This window comes from Antennarius striatus, chromosome 1, assembly GCF_040054535.1.
Source record: "Antennarius striatus isolate MH-2024 chromosome 1, ASM4005453v1, whole genome shotgun sequence".
NCBI classification, from domain to species: Eukaryota; Metazoa; Chordata; class Actinopteri; order Lophiiformes; family Antennariidae; genus Antennarius; species Antennarius striatus.
This window is the reverse complement of record NC_090776.1, coordinates 11,736,234-11,756,696: the sequence shown is the minus strand read 5'-3', so window position 1 is coordinate 11,756,696 and position 20,463 is coordinate 11,736,234. Positions and strand designations below refer to the sequence as shown.

General features: G+C 42.7%; 1 protein-coding gene across 9 annotated transcripts in view; it reads right to left on the bottom strand.

The window, feature by feature from the left end:
- The window catches only part of tjp1a (tight junction protein 1a), a 67,439-nt gene that overhangs the window by 13,078 nt on the left and 33,898 nt on the right, over positions 1-20,463 (bottom strand). For 6 of the 9 annotated variants that reach the window (XM_068314482.1, XM_068314505.1, XM_068314525.1 and 3 more), the window contains 12 exons: positions 7,739-7,795; positions 6,614-6,738; positions 6,353-6,455; positions 5,838-6,147; positions 5,618-5,724; positions 4,916-5,084; positions 4,661-4,796; positions 2,777-2,916; positions 2,560-2,665; positions 2,328-2,478; positions 562-670; positions 242-461 (listed from right to left, as the gene is read on the bottom strand). In XM_068314482.1, coding sequence (XP_068170583.1) covers positions 242-461; positions 562-670; positions 2,328-2,478; positions 2,560-2,665; positions 2,777-2,916; positions 4,661-4,796; positions 4,916-5,084; positions 5,618-5,724; positions 5,838-6,147; positions 6,353-6,455; positions 6,614-6,738; positions 7,739-7,795 — 1,733 coding nt within the window. The remainder of the gene's footprint in view (positions 1-241; positions 462-561; positions 671-2,327; positions 2,479-2,559; positions 2,666-2,776; positions 2,917-4,660; positions 4,797-4,915; positions 5,085-5,617; positions 5,725-5,837; positions 6,148-6,352; positions 6,456-6,613; positions 6,739-7,738; positions 7,796-20,463) is intronic. The other 3 variants (XM_068314488.1, XM_068314553.1, XM_068314544.1) reach the window with 1 other exon arrangement.

Here is a 20,463-nt window from a genome sequence, read left to right as displayed (position 1 = left end):
CAGGACGATGAAGAACCTGGGGGAACGCTGTGGATCTTGATCTAGGCTTGTAGACATTTTTTAGGCACACTATCCTTACACACATACTTTTAAGCATACTATCTTTACATTCCTCAGGCTACATCTTATAAAATACAACGGGTTGAATGAGTACACACTTCCATTCCTTTGTCTCCACCTTGCCCATTAATGTAGTGTAGAACCAGCTGTGCCGGTAAGAGGCGTGAACTTAAACTTCTACCTGTTTTTGTTCGGAATGATGCCCCTTTCTACTTCCTGATGGTTCTTGCCAATCCGGATAGCAAGCCAGGAGCCCAGCTTCCCATTGTACAGCGTGTCTACGACACGGAACACCTCGCCCTTGTTGAAGCTCAGCCCGTAAGGCGACTCTTTTTCATATTCAAAATGTGTCCGAATGTAGAAGGAGTCGCCCACGTCTGATTCCACGATTCTTCTATACACTAAAAAAAAAAGAAGCAGAAATGATTAAACCAAGCTTCAGATGAGTTGGTTTTGATACGTGATGCGTTTACGCTACAAACACTCGACTTCATCACTGACCATCCTTCTTCTTCTGAGCCAAAATAGTAACTTCTTCTCCTCTTGGGAGATCCAGCAGAAATAGAACCGCTTCTTCCCGGATGATGTTGGCAAAATCCACATTATTCACCTGCAGATACAGAACAGAAGATATAAAAGGAATGGTGTATAAACACAGACCCCATACACCATCAGGTAGATTATGCCCAACTGAAAAGGCCCCGTCTCGGACTATTAAAGGACGTGAAAGGGATTCATTGTCTGTTCTTATCCGGACACACTCTACAACGTGAACATTTCTTCTTCAGAACAAGCCTCAATGTTTCCACCCAGGATTCCTGGCATTCTGACAGTTGATGTCTCACAGATCCAAAGGTTTGAAAAGAAAAGCGTAACAATGCTCAGAGCAGAAAGAGCAAAGAATTCCTCAATCTGCCCAGACCCACTCTGTTGTTTACAAGAGGCTCAATCTCTGCACCCAGTTTCTGAAAGCCAAAAGGGAGTTGATCTGCAAACTAGAAAAATGAAAACCCTTGATCTGCCCCTTCATCTGTTGTTTTCCCGGCAATATGTTCAACCCACCACCTCCTCCCACCCAGTTTTATGAAATCTATTGCGTTAACAGACTGACACAACTGAAAACATTATCCCATAGGCAGGCATCATAATAGTTTAAAGCCACTGAACTTATCTCTTCACACTTGTTTTTCTAATTTCAACACAATTTTTCATTCTTCAGCTGGAACTCATTTGATTTCTCACAGAATAAGCAAAAAAAAACCTTGTTCCACTACAGAAGCAGAGAGACGTATTCCCTGAACAATCCAGCAGCCTCCTCCTCACCTCCTGTTGCTGCCCCAAACACAATAATGCTGTTTATTGACTCTGCTTGACGGGCCGCAGGGGAACCAGAAACACATGGACTGAATCACCGAATCTCAGAAAGACACCTTTATCCTCCCCCGAAAAGAAAGAGGGCTTGATGTCTTTATCTCCAAGAGCGCACCCTGACCAAAGGAAAACCACCTAAAGATGGAAAACAACGTCCTGGAAGTCTCTAAGATCTTTGTACAATAGAGAGAATACACGCCAACTAAAAAAACACATCTATGCTGCGATGACATGCAGCAAATTCATTAAGCGGATCACATAAACAATCAGACGTGGTTCATGAATGTTCATGCATGGGTAAAAAACACAAACACACACACAGCTGCAGAATGAAACACAACAGATGTAGTCTTTTGCTGGTGTATGAACACGTTAGAGCTCTGACGTCCATCATCCCAACAATGTCACTCTACTGTTCAGTGAAACAGAAACTCAACTGTTCTGGGGTCAGAGTGCAAGAACGAACTGGATTGTTTCTCCGCGTTAGAACAAGGGCTTTCGACACGAGGTCTGAAATGACTCACGGACTGAGCGAAGCCTCGTTCTGTACTGCTAATATTTCTTCAGACACAAACAGACCGACTGTGGCCACGTGATCACATAGTTTCAACAACGATTATCGGGTTGTGTGGGTGACTAACGCTCATCTGTTATGACAATAGCACCAGATGTTCTTCTCACTTTCATACGAGTAGCGTTAATAGAAATAACTTCTACTTAACAGCTCTAAATACAAAGACTAGCAGCTATCCGCTTTGTGTTTTGACATCACATGTTTACAAGTTACTAGCAGAACTCTAGTGACAGGAGGAAATTGGAGGCCATCTTTGCAGCACAAAAAGATCCTAAGTCAGAAAATGAAAGTTAGCTGTATTGAAAACTGGAGCGTATCGTACCCTGAGAATCTGGTCTCCCTCTTCCAGCCCTTCCTTTGCCGCAGGACTATCCTCCAAAACTCCAGCGACAAATATTCCCACGTCATTCCCTCCTGCTAACCGCAGACCGACGCTCTCGCCTTTCTTGAACTTCACCAGCTTCATACTTGGCCTGAAGGAAAACACGGTTTAAGTCAGCAAAATCATTCTCTGCTTTGCTAACACTTCAGATAAGAGTATTCCAGGCATTTACCTCAGGATGCTGTCGTCGTGAGCGGCGCTGGGCACTGGAGCATCAGAGGGGCTGACGGGCAGATCCACATCAGGCTGACCAGGCTGTGCGTAAACTGGCTTTGGTTCTACAAAACAAGAACGAGATGATGGTGAACAACAAGCGAGGAGATTTTAACGTGACCAGGAGGGACTACATGAATCTGAGCCCTGGGGGCTGAAGGGGGATGCGTCCGTACCAGGCAGTGGAGGTAAGAGCTTCTCATCTCTGGAGCTGGTCTGGTCGCTGGCCTGTGATAACACACCGTCGTCTGAGCTTTTTACCGGCGTTGACACTGCACCAGGTTTGGGTATGAGCTCCTCATCTCGACTTCGAAGGCTGAAGTAAAAAACAGTCGAGTTAAGATGATAAACCAGCAACAACCGAGAGTGAGACAGACAGGGCTACGGGCAGCAGAATACAAAAGCTCTGCTGCAGCAGTCGAATTCCAATCTGGTCACCTGACGGCTGGTTTATACACTTCTTGAGCTGCTGTAGAAGCGTATGACAAACAGACAAGTGAAATAAAAGACTTCACCTACGGGGCGCAAACTCCTATGCTGTGCATGTGAGAGAGAAAAAGCCTTCAAAGTGTTTTACAATAGCCGACATGTATGTAGTACATGTAGATCCATACTCAGTGTGTGTTGTGGATGGATGAAGAGTGTGAGAGACGAGGAAAACAGAGCAGCAAAGTGAGATGTAAAGAAAACACTGTGGCCTAAATCGGCTGTTCCTCACTACAGAAGAAGGCTTCAGACAAATGCCGTTTGACAGAAGCTTTTGTTCAATCCCTTCACATGACAGCCTTAAAGTACGAGTACAGAGAGACGTCAACCCGGTAAATCATGAAGAAATGGGAGTGCAGCACAGACTACATCTACAACACAGAACAGTCCAGGAGTCTACAGTGTGGTTCCACCGGCCTTAAAATATTAAACACAGCTGATGCAACTGATTAGATGTGTCCCGTAGGAAAATTCAGTCCTTGTTAACTGACAGAATAACATACAATTAACATTTAATATTTCCTTAGAAAAATTAATTACTCACGCCAATGCATCGGTAAGTTGGACCATTACTAAAAGGATTTTGAGTTTAGATAATTCAAAGACAGCACAGAAAGCCTCCAGGGCGTCTGCTAGCGTTCACGGAGAGGATGATTATCTGCTCCATTCAAAACCACCGTGTCTTATCCAAAACAATGCCTTTCAACCCAGCAGCCAATCAGGTTTAGCGAACCATCTGGCTGAAGGGAAAGTGCTGTGGGAAGTATGTCAAATTCCTTTTCCCTCTCCTAAATAGATAGCATAGCATTCCATTACGTCACAACCCAGGGACAGTCAGACCTGTTGAGCCTTCAGTTAGTTCTGGAAAGGAAAAGCCAATCAGAAGCAGTGCATATTACTCCTTCTTATTAGCACAGCAGGGTTATCCAGATAAAAAAGGGGAAAAAGTGAGGAATTGCTGGAAGCAGTGAAAATTAAAATAAGATGAAACAGAAATCAAAACCTGACTGAAGTGTAGAAAAATAAAACAGAAATACAGTAATAAACTAACAAAATGAAGTTATGAAAATAAAATTGACTGAAGCAAAACAGTGAATTATAGAAACAACACATGACATAAACACACTTAAAAATGTGAATACTTTTATACGAAATGTCGGGAGCAATCAGTCTAAAATATAAAAACCACCAAGCATTTTGTCCCTGAGTAGAAAACAGACCAGTCACCAAACAGTCTGCCAGGAGATGAAGAAAACCTTCCTCTCTTCTCTTCCTGACTCCTCCCCCAAGGGTAAGACTTTACTTAGAATCAGTGGGGAGGGGGTGTCTGTATGTATTGATTTATTGATCAGTGGTGCAAGGTGCTTACTCAGCACCCACTAATCGCTGGGGGTTAACATGATGTATGAAGTGGCGGTGATTAGAGTCTGGACATATGACTATGGCTGTGTGTGTGTGTGTGTGTGTGTGTGTGTGTGTGTGTGTGTGTGTGTGTGTGTGTGTGTGTGTGTGTGTGTGTGTGTGTGTGTGTGTGTGTGTGTGTGTGTGTGTGTGTGTGTGTGTACATCACCTACCTGCCATTGCTGATCAGTCGAGGTGAGTGACGGAGATGGTCCGACGGTTCGGGCCTGTCAGGCGAGCGCGATCGACTGCCTCGCCCTTGGGATCGATTGGAATGGTCTGATGTCAGCGAATGTATTTCTGAAATGTCTGAAATTTAAATCAAATGCGTGTTAGAATTTAATCAATCACATAAATCCAGACGGCATTAAAATAAGAGGCTACATTAAATTATTCCCACAACAAGACGGCGCCACAGGTCAACTCACCGTCTCTGTCAGAATTATTCATGGATGGGATGCTGTCATCAAGGTCAGGAATGTTGAGCAGCGTAGCTCGCTCATCTCTCTGAACCACCATTTTCAACTTGCCCTTTGACCTCTCGATCAACTTCTTGGCATCTATCAGTGATAGGTTCTCTGTAACCGTGCCATTGATCTACCAGAGGAAGAGGAGTGGATTAATGACAGAACTAATGATGTCATCAGCATAGAGAACTGTATAGTATCAGAGACACATACATTAACAAGTTATATTAGGTCATATATTATCTATACGCATGTGATACAATAATATTCAACAGAAGTTGTTTCTACTAGTCTTCAAATAACAATCACTTTTGCCTCATTCCAGGACAAGACACACAATAAATTGGATTTTATTTGAGTGTCTTTACTGTGAAGGAGGATTTTCCTTTCCTCAGATGGAGCGGATTGAAAATCAAACGAATAATGGGATGTGTGGTACTCCTGCTGGTGAGCCTGCATACTAATGAGCTGTGATCTTCCTCTGCCAGCGATTACAACGGCAAACCAGTGACAGATACCTGATACTCTCCCCCTCTCTTTCACTCCAACTCCGTCCTTCTGGAAACAACATTAAAGTTTCCTGACATTTATTATAATAACGACTCATCCGTGTTTCCCTGTAACACTCATACTTCAATTCATGCTAACCCTCTTTTCTCTCACCTTCAGCACGACATCTCCCTCCTGAATGTTTCCATCTCTAGCAGCAAGGCTCTCCGGGGAGATGTCCTTCACAAATATGTGGCTGGCCAACCGCAGTCCGTATTCTGCTTTAAAAGCAAGACCAAGTAATATTAACAGAACATCTCTACAATTAAGATCTACAACAGTAGGACCTTGTGAGGGGTTCTGCTAACAGCTCCGTGGACATTGTGTTGCCGACCTTCATTTTTCCGGGACTTGACGAGGGTGACCTTGGCAGGTCTGAGCAGAGCGGAGGAAGCTTGCGATCGCCGTTCAGAGCGTGGCGAGGTGCTCCGCTCCCGAGAGGCATCCCGCCTGCTGGCGCCGCTGGGCTCGCGATCGTGACGCCTGCCGGTGCCCGTGCCTCCACTTGCACCTTCGTAGCCGCTTCGGCCATCGCGCCGATCGTAGTCATCCTCATCACTGTCCTCTTCCTCGTGCTCTGACATTGTCTCCCTTTCCCCTCCCCGGGAAACAGGAATCTGAACTTTCCTCTTACGACGAATAGTCTGGGAAATGAAAGGAAGATTTGACAGGTAAAGATTATTCAGTTCTTCCTCACGTGAGACGTTAATATACAATCATTAATATTTGAATTAAATATTCTGTCTGATAGCAGAGAAAAAAAGCTGTTTAGATCTTATATCTAAAGAATGTAGCTGCTTAATTTCACACAAAATCAGATTTTGTAAACATCTTCAGTGTCAAACTTACTATCTTTGCATTTTTGCCACTCTTCCGAAGCTGCTGCACAGCGTAAGCATGTTCCACATTGTCCATAGAGACCGCATTGACCATCACCACTCTGTCATTTTCTCTGAAATCACAAGGATTAGCTCAAAATCAATGCGAATCAACCTAATTCATGAAAAAATACACATTTAGGGAATAAATTGAAACTGACGACAAATTTAATAAAAGCTGAATTCATTCCTTTGTGTGCAAATATTAATTTTGGCAACGGTCGAAGCTTACTGTAGCATTCCCTCTGCAGGGCCTCCTTTCAGCACATCAGAGATCACAATGGACGTCTCTCCACTCTGGAAATGGGGGTTGTCTCGCCCACCTGAGATGGCGATACCAAACCCGAAACCCGGGGCCTGGACAATGGTAAACAGGCACACATCGTACCGATTAATGACTGGAAAATACATTAGACCCGACCCAGGCTTTGCTCATAACAAAAACACGGCTAATAAGCTCTCTGTAGGCTAATTATAAGGTAGAATATTATTTAGGTCAAATAATGCAATGCGATCTGTGTTGTTGTATGAGGAAGGGAGAACAAGTCTATACATTTATAAACGGCGCCGCTGAGTATCCAACTGCTTCCCATGAAGATTTTGGGGACTGCTGCGCCGAAAGCATCAAAAGAGCAAGCTGTCTGGTGTAAACGGATAAATCATACAACCACAACAACACAGGAAGTCAGCGAGCCAGAGAACCTCAGGCCACACCGGGCCGATCCTCCAGCCTCCTTTAAGCTGCCGTTAATTAGATTACAGCAAGAAGGCCAGTCTAGACAGGTGCTATACACAATCCCAAGGCACAACAACTTTAACTAATAAGAGTTAAACATCGCAAAAACAAAGTCAAATAAAATAATCTGCACACATGACAGTAGACATACAAATTGACTTGATATCTCTGGAGGAATAGAGCTTTGAATAGCATGCAGATGGTTTAGAATTGAGAACGTGATGGATGTAAGTTGTCACACCACCCTAACCCAACCACCGAGGTTCAGTAAAAGCTATCTTAGCTACATGTGACACAGGATGAACATCGGAGGGAAACTTTCCTGGACGCTTTTTTCCCTGGAGTTAAGGAGAAGTTTGTGTTGCCGAAAGGAAGGAAGTGAAATGAAGTAGCAAGGAAGCCGATGCTGATTTCTGTCTTCCTTAGCTTTGCTTCCTGCCATCTGGGTTCCTTGACTATTGTTTCAGTTCTACATATCCTGCTGCTGCAGCTGACCCTCTCAACACACACAGGGAAAGGAGAGGAACAGAGAGGGAAAACTGAAGAACATACAGCATGTAGTGCAGCATGGAATGCCAAAGATGGGAAAAAAGACAAAGGAGAAGAAAGGTGAACACTTACCCTGTGAAGGGTCACAGTTTGCTGTTCCCATATGACGGTTTCCTCCATCGCTGCACTCTGCAACACAAAAAGGAACATATCAGTATATGGATGACAATTTATTACATCCCGTGAAGCGGTGATGTATTGTAATTGTCAGTGTTTGTGTGTTCGTCTGTCCATCCGTTCACCAAATATCTCCACAACCGTTAGAGATAGACAGATGAAACAAAAAGCACATTACTCAGGTGGCAAAGGGGATGAAAATGAGATGATGACCTTCAGAAAACTTGGTCAAGGTCAAATTTCAACTTTTGTACATTTTTTTGCACATATCTCATTAACTGGATAAGATAGAAAGACTAAACAAAAGGCGTTACATTCAGGAAGGCAAGGGGATGAAAACTAGGATCACTACTTTGACTTTGAAAAACTAGGTCAAGGTCAAATCTTCACTTTTATACGTTTTTAGATACACATCTCTGAAACATCACAAAACAAAAAGCAACATTTTCAGGAAGCCAGAGGCACAAAAATGTGATGATGACCTTCACCTTTGGAAAACTAGTTCAATGAAGGTTAGCGTAAAATTTTGAATTCAGGGGAGTCGCGGGATGTTGCAGTCTGACTGCCTTGTTACGCATTAGTGAAAATCTAAAATGCTACTCATTACAAAGAGGGCAGGCTTCATGAGACAAATGTGTGGCTACACTGAGGAAGCACCGATCGGCGCTGCTGTATTGATCGCTGTACACTGAATACTTGGGAGCAAAACCTCAAAAATGACCACAGTTAGCTCAACACCTCCAGAGGGAGGGGAGAAAGGCTAACTTAACCTCTCTGGGGGTTCATATGTGAAATAAAACTGAGTGTAAAAGATGTAGCCAACATACAAATATTATTCCTGGCTGGGTCATGTGACAGATCAAGTGGAGGAAGTATTTAGCTCAGACTCTTCATGGCAGATAAAACCGGCGCAAGGCAGCTATCTCCAACTTTCATTCATTCCATAATTCAGTTACATCACACATGTTTCGCTTCATGGAAGATTCATTTTGATCAGAGGCTTCCTTTTTAGCTCATTTGTGCATCTACCAGTCTGTCAGAGTCTGACGTTAATTCACGATGGCCAACTACTCCCAATTAAACCTAGAAAATGTGGTAAGGCTTAAACTTACAAAGCAGATGCTTCTGAATTTGTACCTCAAAAAACATTTTATTAAACTTTGTCCCCAGCTTTAAAGCACAGCTTTGTCATACTTCCTGTCTGTCTGCCTGCTTGGAGTGATGCTAAAGCCGTGGATGGCAGAATGCTGAGCACAGTCTGGTGAGGAGACGAACACCACCACATGTGGCAGGGTGCTCATTTACTACAACTTCTGTGTATAATCAGCTCTTTAAAATGACACAACCTGTCATCTGTCCATCCTATCATCAGGACGATCACACAGGCTCACTCCTTTATCATCACCTAATCCCAAAACCCACACCCCCGTCATCACTGTTATCAGCCTCCTTTAGCCTGACTGTACGGTTCACACAGCAAAGCAGCATCAGAAGAGGACGTTCAATATTCCTGAACACACGGTGGTCTAGTTTTTGTAAATAAAGAGAAAAATAATCAGTATGACTGAAAGATTAAGTGACTGTGGTCATTTTCAAAGCAAAACGCAAATGATCGACCAACTTTTCAAAGTTCAGTGCATGCCACTGAAGTCGCCAAAGATTTGGACTGCGTTGTCTCAGTTGTTTGAACACAGTCAAAACAAAGAAGTGTCTACTTCTATAAGGTGACGGTCTGCTGCTGCCAGCCAGCAGTTGTGTTAGCCAATCACAAACCACGTCGTGCACACTCACACATGTACTACTGTGAAACCCCGTTCTGTTTACACTGTCCTGGTCTTGCTCGAGTTGTAAAATCCTGTTGGATGAGTGTTATCAACGTTTGAGCGGTGTTTCGACATCTGGCAGACGTTTACGAGCTCCAACAACTGAAGCTGGTGGATTTGATTGTTTGACTGGTACCAACTCGAATCCTGCTGATGTATTTACTGTACATAAATGACGCTAACATTGGGTTAATGTCACTTGGGTCTGAACCCTAAACTCAAGCATGGTCGCTGACCTTTGCTACACAAGCCCCGAATGTCTAGCCTCAATAAACAATTAACCCTTTAGCAGCTCTCTGTGGATGTCATTTATGTCCATAATTGAGAACATCTGAGCCCCCCCCCCTCGTCTGCCCCTTTGACTCCCACAGTAATGCCACTATTGTGTGAGGGGACTTGACCCATTTAACCAGTTCCCCCCTGACATTCCCAAACACATCCATTCCACGAAAGAATTTTGTGATATATTCAGCCATCCGTTCATCTATTCATTCATCCAACAGTCCAGGCATACAGAGCGGGGGCTACACCATGAGAAAACAACAGCGCGCTGGGGTCACGTGACCAACCAGGCAGGTGGCCTCGTCCTTGTACTATGGGTTGAACCAAGACACAGTTATAGGCTGTAGGCTGCTCATACTGTCTACATACAACAGAGTGCATAAAAGTGTATAGGATGACATTTACTCTTCATCCTCTTGGCGCACAATTAAATGCGTACCATTTAACTCAATCCAAAGTGAAAAGCAAAACATGACAATGTCAAAGACTTGCAAATTGGATTTAGCTCTATCGACATTAAACACGCACACACTGTTATTGGACAGCATGGGCTGTGAGGGCGTCGCCCTGCTGGCACAGGTAAGAGGCCACAGGTCAGGTGTGTGAGTCACAAGAGAGATGGGAGGCACACAGATTAAAAAGTAGTCTCTGATTACATTTTTTTATAGAAAAGGTTTGAATGGGTGACATATTAGGTCAAATAGACCGCATGTTACACTTAAAGGGATCAAAGTTCACTTTGCTGTTTGACGTGATGGATAACCAAGATGGTTTGGTTGGACTGAAGTCAGACATTATTTGACATAATCCCGTTTTATCCAAAGATTCTGTACTGATGACCGCATCTGTTAAAACAGTGACAACTAGGACGGCGCCTCCGTCTCTGAGGCTGCTTAGAATATTTACTCCTCTGGGACGAAAGCTTGGACTCTCAGATGACATTATTATAGTAATTAATCACTGCGATGAGAAGGGATGATTAACAGGATGGCTGATTGAGTGTGAGGCATAAGCAGGGCAGAAAGCAGAGGTGATGGAGCGCAAGTCGTTTAATATGAAAGAATGAATTTCAACAGTTAATTAGAATGTGTTTTAGATAAGAGAGGGCTCACACTGCATGAAATGAAAATAGATTCTTATGTCGGTAAATATAACATCTGCAGCTACGTGACAATTGGTACACTATCTCAAAACATTATGTAACCTGGATATTTTTGTCAAATAAAAGCAAAGATCACGAATATTTTGGCCAAATAAGAGTGTCTCATTTTTTAAAGTTCAGAAATAATAAAAATACACGTGATGAGAACAAAGCGCGAGGTTTATCTGTGAAGTCACAGAGTTGTGAGAAACAATGGTGCGTTTGATGCCGACCAAACCGATGGCAGCCTGGTGTATTTATACATCCATATTAGTCAGACTTGAGCTCCAGCCAGTAAGGCCCAGGGCTGGGAAACAAAGCAGCCAACACTCTCTTTCTTACACACACATACACACACGCCATGATCTAACACTACAGGGCCTCTTTGTTCGAGCCACAGCCGGCGTGGCTTGGCCCTGCCTGGCCCACCATAACACACAATCCAGTACAGATGATAACAACTCACTCAGGCTCTTCAAAGGAAGGGCTAATCCAGTTCTTTGGGAGAACACACTGACTGGAAATCTTAGTGATGAAGTTAATAATGAAGATCTGCAGGGAGCACAAACCACAAACATCTTAAAACTCACTGTAAGGCCATCCAGTTTCTCACCTTAGAAAGTCAGCTGATTAGCACTTCTGAACTTGCACTGACTCAGAAAAAGCCACAAATATGTAGAGATGTGGGTGCAGAGAATATTTATTGGATAAGGAGTAAGGGGAGTCTAAAAGGCACCTAGCTACCTATTTATTCGCATAAGGGTGGCGCGAACATGAAAATAAGCTTTATCCACCATAAAATCACATTTCTGGACTAAAAGGAGTTTTATAAGAAGCATAATAAAAGCTCTTTATCAGCTTCACCAATGCAACTGTTGTCCAGAGGTCCATTAGTCAGCATTTCTCTTCATCTGACTTCCTTTCATCTGAATCACAGGAATGCTTCATAAAGTAGGCGCTAAAAAAAAAGTGATAAAAGAGTACAAGAAGGCTGTCATTTTTGCCTTTGAGATAAAACTGAGCAGTGTAGGTAGAAGGTCCAGAGATGACATCAAGTGTGAGGTGAAATCCCGACAATGCTTTAGGTCAGTGTGCCTGCTCTTCTCTGATAGCCTGAGGCAGGATGTAAGCAAGAGCAGCCGGAGCACCCACAGGAAAACACTCCACTTCCTGTTTGCAGGAAACCACTCCAGCTTCTAGACAAATCCTTGTGCACAATATAGAAAATGTCTCCTGGTATAGTTCCCCCTCCTGCTATGACTTTAAGCCTAAAGAACATCTTCCTCCAGAGGGCAAACAGTTGACTCATCTTGTCATGTTTTTATTCAAATCAGCCAAGGTCACTCAGTTGTTCCCACTCCATAGCTAACAGGCACGACTGAGATAAAACAAAAACACAACTGCAACCTCAACCTAAATATGAATTGTTTCAAAGGTTGCAATTTTCAAACAATTATAGTTTTTGAGTTGTTCTTGTGTACGATGGAGCAAAAAAATACTACAAGTTGACAAGAAAATTGGACGCTGACTATTTAGGATCAACGTTTAGCCCGGCATCTCATGCAGAACCTCCCTCAATGGGGTAAAAGTATCCATGGTAACTGTATCACCCCTCTTAACAAACCCTAAGAACTGAGTGGGGCAGCAGTGCACTCAAACAACCCATAATTAGAGTCACACGCATATGCTCTATCTGGAGGGCAAGTACTCAAGAGCAAACACATGCAAATGCAAAACCACTAATGTAAGCCTTAACATTCTGCAGGCCTGATGCGAGTGAACTGCACTTGCCTATGAAGTGAGCGTGAAATAATAAACCCCACTGCCGTCACCTCCAATACCAAACGTGACTTCAGCGGTATCCGTTTTAGGGCAGGTTGTGACTGATGGGAGGAGAGAGGGCTGCAAGTGTGTGTGCACACACACACGCGGATGTGCATATGAGCGCAAGTAGCCATTAGGCAGATGACGACGATGATGATGATGATGCAGGGCCCGTTCATCAGCGATGTACTGTTGTGCTGACGTGTTCGAATACGCTTGAGTTAATTAGTCTCAAAGCAGTCACCCAGAACCCAGAGAACCTTTCCATAAGGAATATCCTCAAAATAACACCGGACAGACATCCCTGACTGAGATCCAACACGGAGTCACTGCTAGAAAAGTGTGGGTGGGAATAAAATACAAATCTATAATCCAGGCTTTTGGATTAAAATGTTAATCTAAGCCATGCATCCCACTGATATCTACTGCTGTCTCATGACAGCAGACAATAAAATGGATGGATGGATGGATAACTAAGAACAATGTCACGTCAGTGTGTTGGTCGCATGACCGAGATTTCACATGACCTCACTTTTGTACATACATAGATGTATATTTATTTCTCTTGACTAACTATGGATTAGGAATTGATTTGTTCAAAACACTTGAGTATGGATAGCATTGCTAAATTCTTCTGAACACCAGCGTGACCTTTGATAAGAGGGATCAGATGCATGAGGATCATGGACAGTTCATTTTCTCTTTACAAGAGGAAAAGTTGTCTTTGCTAAACCCAGTGCAGCTCCGCAGAGATGGTGGATGATGGTGTTCAGAAGGCGGTTCACTACAATCTACTGAACCAGACAGCACTAGGCTAGCATCTCACATGCAGCTTATCCCCCAGCACAGCCGTCCAAGCTGAACAACAAATTGTTCTTTGCCTGGAGGGGGGGACAGCACTGAGGTCAGAGCAATGAGTTGTAAGTTGTGGTCAGATTCTGACTTTGCACTTTTCCCACAATCCTTCTTGTTAGACTTCAATTCTAGATTCCTCACAAATTTGAAAAGTCGCAAACAGATGGTGATTGCAGAAGACACTTTCTAAGTCTGACATGTGTCCATAAGAACTAAAAGATGTACCCCAAAGGGAAAACAGCTTTATCACTGCTGTTTCAGGTCAGCTGCATCTAGACCTGTGCTATTCCTTTGTATTTTAGTGTCTGCTGGAAGGAACTGTGCGTCAAAGCATTGAGAATGATAACCAGATACAGCACTGGAACCTTTCGATTCGGCCAATCAATGTGCGTACAACTATCAGTATTTTCCACCCTACCCCTCCCACTGCACACAAACACACTCTGCAGGAATGTACAGAAAAGACTCGGCCCGTTTCTGTTTGGAAATGGTTTTCCTCACCTTTTCCTCACCTCAAACAGTCTCGGTCTGCATCTGTTTTATTTTTCCTCTTTACATTTCTTCAGATTTAGCAATGATCACAAAACAAAAGCTCATCCCGAGAAAAACAAAAACAGTATGACTTCTGTTCATTTACTTCTAAGTTAAAACAGGATACCATCACCATTAACAAGACGTGCAAAAATGTGCTTAGAGCTGGAGAGAGGAAGAAACAAGGTATGTGATGGTGATATGCTCTGCAAAGGAAATACAAAGTCAACTAAAAAAAATAAACTTTTAGTTTGCATTCACCAAAAAGCAAACCAGGATATTTATCTTACTGCAATTGCACCTGAAGGTAAAGAAGCTCTTACAAAAATACATAAAGGTGCATGGAAAGCTTGCTGGTCAGTCAATCCTCAAGTATGGTGAGATGTCGTCTATGTAGATGACGATGACAGTCCATAGATATGTCATGAAAAGTTCTTAGCTGAAGATGTTGAGAAATCACTTTTCCAATGTTACTTGAGTGTTTTAGGATTAAAAGCACCTCAGAGGTTGCACTGAAAGCAAGGCAGCAAAATGCACAGAATTACCAACACCACGAATCTCCTGCTGACCTAATTTGCCAGTTATCAAATCCTGAATAATCAGTCAGATTACCCTGACATCTCTGAAGTTTAATCAACTAATTTACCCGAAAGACTTCTGAAGAATTACAGAATCTGTATTAAATAAACAACGTACAGTATGACTAAGATACATTAACTATGTTGGGGTCTTAAAATGATGCTACCTGCTACGGCCTTGACCCTCCCTGTACCTCTTGAGTACAGTAAAACACATGCATTGCACAGAGCGGTGATTTAAATAGCGGGTCTGTTTGCCTTCCTCTTCTTTACAGAGGGAAACACTCTGTAAAGGGTTTGCCACAGCCAGCTGGGTCAGATGTAAAAAGTATTCCAATGACAAGAGCAGGATCATTTGAATGTTAAGGAATAAATTTAGCTCAGGCAGTCAGCAAATTTGGTTGAGTTAAAAAAGAAAACTTTTTGCACAACAATCTGAAAGGATGTAAATGTGAACCACAACTTGTCTGCGGAGTCACATGGTCCCATAAAACAAGAGGCCAAGCCCACTCAATGGCATTCCCAAGCCTTCTGAGAACTTGGCTACAATGGGTATGTTGTAGGGAAAAAAATCTATACTGAATTAATGAGTTACTGTTGGAGCGGTCATTTTCCCAGCACTTAACTGGCAACATAATCACTGTTCTCTCCCTAGAGAGGACCGATAGGGAGGAGGTGCATGCATTCTTTAACGTAACGTTCAACCACTGAAAGATCATACACAAATGACTTTTAACGACATCTGATAAAAGAATTCCTCAGCAATGTTTCAAAAGAAGGAGCAGACAATCTCCGACGGATGTAATGAAGTCATCTCAACGAGCAGTGATTTGAATTTAGAGTGAGGCTTTATCATTTTGCAATTCAGAAAACAAAGTGAACTTCATTCATTAGAGGGATGAGGGAAACGTGTTCACGCCACCCTCATCCAAGTCCTTTCCATTGGAGGATCATCAAATAACAAGCAAGCTTTGTTTACAGCTGTACAGTGCAGTTAGCAAGTAGGCCCACATAAATCAATCGAATCTGGGCTGGTAGCTGAGTGGATCAGCAGATTACACAGCCATAAATCAAGGTTTCTTTTGATCACCTGTTATAGGACTGTAGCGTCTTAGGAAGCTCTTGTTCATAGTGTGAAAAGTGACTGGAGCCATAGCAGCAGCATCTCAGTGTGAAATACCTGCAAACTGGCACAGACTCTGGATATAAAGAAATTCTTCATGCATCAACTGCTGGGCTTGCACTAGGAGGTAGTATGACTAAGCCACTGTGGCTCAGTGTAAAAGAATCGAGCAAGCCACAAAAAGCCACATTCTGTGTCCAAGACAGTGGTGCAGCGTGCGAACGACAGATGCTCGTTGTGGGGGTCATTGGGGGGGATCCGGGGGGCCTCCCCTGGGAAATTTTTTAGAAAATGAGGTTGTTTTCCTGCATTCTGGTGCATTCTGAGGGCAAAATCTTCTGTTCACTTTACCTACAAAATACACTAAAGTCAACAGTTCAAGCTGAACTATCTTTATTTCTGTCCTACTTTATGCAGGAATAAATTTGAGATTCAACAATTGAATACTTGCATTCACTATGTGAAGATACAGTCATACAAAATATTACTCAATATTTACTTGTAAGTTTTACTGGTTATTCCTGCCGGTCACAGGGATCAAAAGTCTAAGACAAGTATTGATAATATCTTTCACTGACCTTCTGATCAGTCTGTCTCCACTCCTCCCCCCTCTCAGCATTCAGCATTTGTTCATGAATGAGGACTTTACCACAAACTCTACTATAAAACACTGGATTCTTTTGATCGATCGTCCTCGCCTTGTCTTACACCAATTCGCGGGTTCAGCTTGTAAAAAAACAATATTTTTGTTTTTCATTGGACGAGAGGAGGTCATGACCCGAGTGCATATTTAATGATCGGGAGCATTCGGGTCACTTCGGCTATTTCCGTCGGCATGCGGAAATAGCGGCAAAAAAGATATAATTTTTAGCCTTTTTTCCATAAAAATAAGAACGCCACTGTGGCTACACAGTCTGAAAACCTTGTAGCCAATCTGGAATTTACTTCGCCTATGGCGAAGTGGCGAATGGCTAGCGCAAGCCCAGAACTGTCAGTCCTTACTGCACACCGACAGAGCTGCATTTTTGTTTCCAACATCCCAAATCCATATTTCAGAGAGTTAAAGAGAATTTAAAGGGTGTTGGAAGATATTATCAGTAATATAACCACCGAACCCCTAAAATAACATTTTAGCATAGCTGCTTTCAGGTTCAACCGTTTTAGTTAGTCTGCAAACAAATCCCGACTGGAAGCCCAGCCTGAACTTAAAGCTACTTCTGGTTACCATCCAGCTGAGAACAGGAGAAATAAGATGGAAGGCAACTTCACCAATGATATTTACTGACTAAACACATTCAAAATTAATGGATAATCAAAGACATCTAACATGGTGATTTTTGTCATTTTTCATCTATATTTGACACTTCATCTATATGTGCCATAGATTTATTTTTAACTTGGTGAAACATTATTAAAACTTCAATAAATGAACAACAATATGATTTATAACATATCTATATTCTCCAGGTAAGACATTTCTATAATCAATAAAATGATTGATTTAGGATTAAATCCCAACTTGCGCATGAAAAAGGCTGAGGCTGAGATATGGAAAAAAAAAAATGACGGTGATGATGACGCTTTACATCAGGGGAGATAGCGGACAGCATCTCCCACAAGCTGATGACACCGTTTCCCAGAGAGAAAAGACACTGCTCTCCTCCCAACACTGTGGAAAGATAAGCAAATGAACACACAGCACATTGTGAATGTGTGTTTGAGTTAAAGCATGTAGGGCAACAAGCCTTGGGACGAATCTGTTCCTCTCCTCTCTAACCAGCTGAGCCATGACTACCACATGCACTCCCTCTCCTGCTTGTCCATCCTTCTTGTATTGTCATTCCTAGGTCACACACACACACACACACACACACACACACACACACACACACACACACACACACACACACACACACACACACACACACACACACACACACACACACACACACACACACACGACACCCTGCGCAAAATCCCCTTCTGTCTGCAGAGGCAATGTAAAAACTATGCAGAGCCCTTTCATACAAGACAGGATGCAGAGGCCAGCTTAGAAAGCATTGGCTTTCTTGGATGGCTATTTGTTAAGGAATAGCAAACTAAGACTCCAAACATTTCCATCCATCCATCTCTATTCAGAACATCAGCAAGTGGGGGGTAAAAGGTATAAATTCCGGTCTGTTCTCCCTGAGGGACTCTCTAAGGTCAATATCAGAGCGCAGCCACTCACGTGACAAACGTGTTTACGAGCGGACCAGCGCTCGTTCCCTTCACCGATCCCCACTCATCTGGGAAAATTCAAAATTGTGTATTTCATAGTGTGTTTTATACCAAGAAAAATCCCGAGAGCCCCAGTGCTGTGATTACAAGACAGTCCTTTCAAGATCCACCATGTGACTAAGATTATAGCCGGTGTATCTCTCCCTCCCACTCCTTCCTTTCTTCATTTCATCCCTCCAGTAACCCCTCCTCCCTCAGAGGGCCGTTTCTGTTTTCCTTCGCTTTCCCTCTCTGTGCTTACCCACCTGCCTCCTGCTGTGAGTATCTGCCCTGGATTTTCCTCTAGGGATGAAAGGATAAGCAGGTCAGATGTCCTTGATAACCGCTGCACTCCAGAGACCCCTGGCACCGAAGCAAAACAAACAGCTGCTTTCTCTCAATGATTTTATCTGGACTCTGACAGGAGGTGATACTCATAACAAGGGGCTCACCTTGATGGTCATCGTCCACTTGTGTCCTCCTTCTCTATTGTAGCAACAACTGAAAGCGGGCCTCTATCTTCTGAGACACAATCAGGACTAAATTTAACCTAATCTGCATGTGCTATGAATCTCATCTTTGAATGTGTTTGATTGCATCAATTACAATTTGTTTGAATCCTGGTCAGTCACAGTTGTGGAAAAACAAGGCATGGGATACTGGCAACTGCTCCACTCCCAACCTGCTAGGACTTAAAGACTAGATAAAATGAGTAACTGTGTTCATGTACTATTTTCGGTACACAGTGAGGTTACAACTGGACAGACTACTTGAGTACACTGTGCCCCTCAACTTATCTTTCCTCACAACGTTAGCTGGTAGCTGCTACAGTGATGCAGGCTGCATTCACACATGGTTCCAGAAATGATCTTGATTGTGTCGAAGACAGTTCACGTGTTTCTTCACACTGATGGATGAAGCTAGCAAGAGTACCTTTATTGTGTGAAAATGCAGATATGTGACACTTCTTTGAAGCGTGTAACAAATGGCTAGATAAATTCAACTGACCTGTCGGCGTAACTCGGAACATTTGCTGGACTTTAGCTGTTCCATACACTGTCTATCACTTGCCACATCAGCCCTGATCCTCCCTAAAGGACAAGGAGCCTGAGACTGAACAAAAGCAGCCACTCTTTTCCTCTCCCTGGCACTTGGTCCTGTAATTGCATTTCCCTCCTTCACTGATGTTAATGGAGATGTGCAATCATCAAAGCAAAATAGAGGCTATTCTAGGCAGGCTGTGAAACACTAATTAATAAAACTCCTTCATCCAAATTTATTTTCCACTTATTTGTCTGTTTTTTATTTTAAACACAAGTGTAAAGGCTGGAGGGACTGCTTATTATGTTTCCTCTTCTTAAGTTGTTAAAAAAAAGTAATAAGTAAGATTAGCTGAAGGCCAAATGCAAAAAAAATTAGGCCAGTACTCATTGCAGTGATTTTTTTGTTGGCTTGATGATATTTTTGATTTTAGCTGCTGAACACAGGCCTGGATTAGGCTGAATTACACCCAGATTTTAAAACGCATTATTAATTTGTCTTTTGTGTAGGACTATCAAGCGACTCCACAGGTAAGATTACATATTTGGGTGGAAAGTTGTCTCGAATGTCACTCTTCCTGAAAGGCAGCAAGGCAACATTTCATTGGTGTTTATCATTAACCGTCACATTACATGGAGACTGACTAATACCGATGCTATGGTAGTTTCTCAACCACCAGGTGGGAGTTCATGCCTGCATATTACGCAGCAAAATAAAATTGTAAGAAATGTCTGAAGTTAGACCTCAAGGCAAGACTTTAACAGAAGATGCTTTGTTTAAATCAATAGTTAACACCGAAATTAAAAATAAATGTCTGCAGTATGACAGCTGAACACCCTCCTCTTACTCCACATAGTAAGAAGAAAAAACAGTTGCAGGTTATTCTAACAATACTACACTCGCCAAAAAAATTTAAAATAGATCATTAGAGACAAACATCCACAGGAATGTGGATGTTTGCCTCTAACAGCACGTTCATCAGATGATAAACGTGCTGTTTATCATCTGAGACTTCAGATGATAAACAGCATGTTAACATCCGTCAATTACCAGCCGCTGACGTTTTTCTGGCTAGACAAATTCTGCGATGGAGCAAACAAGATGACCTTCCAGGCTAAAATAAGGTCCCGCTACACACATAACCCAAACACACAATTTGCATTCAATAGTAGTCGTAAAAAAAAATAGACAACGCATGAAAAATAGGAATTATGACAGTAATG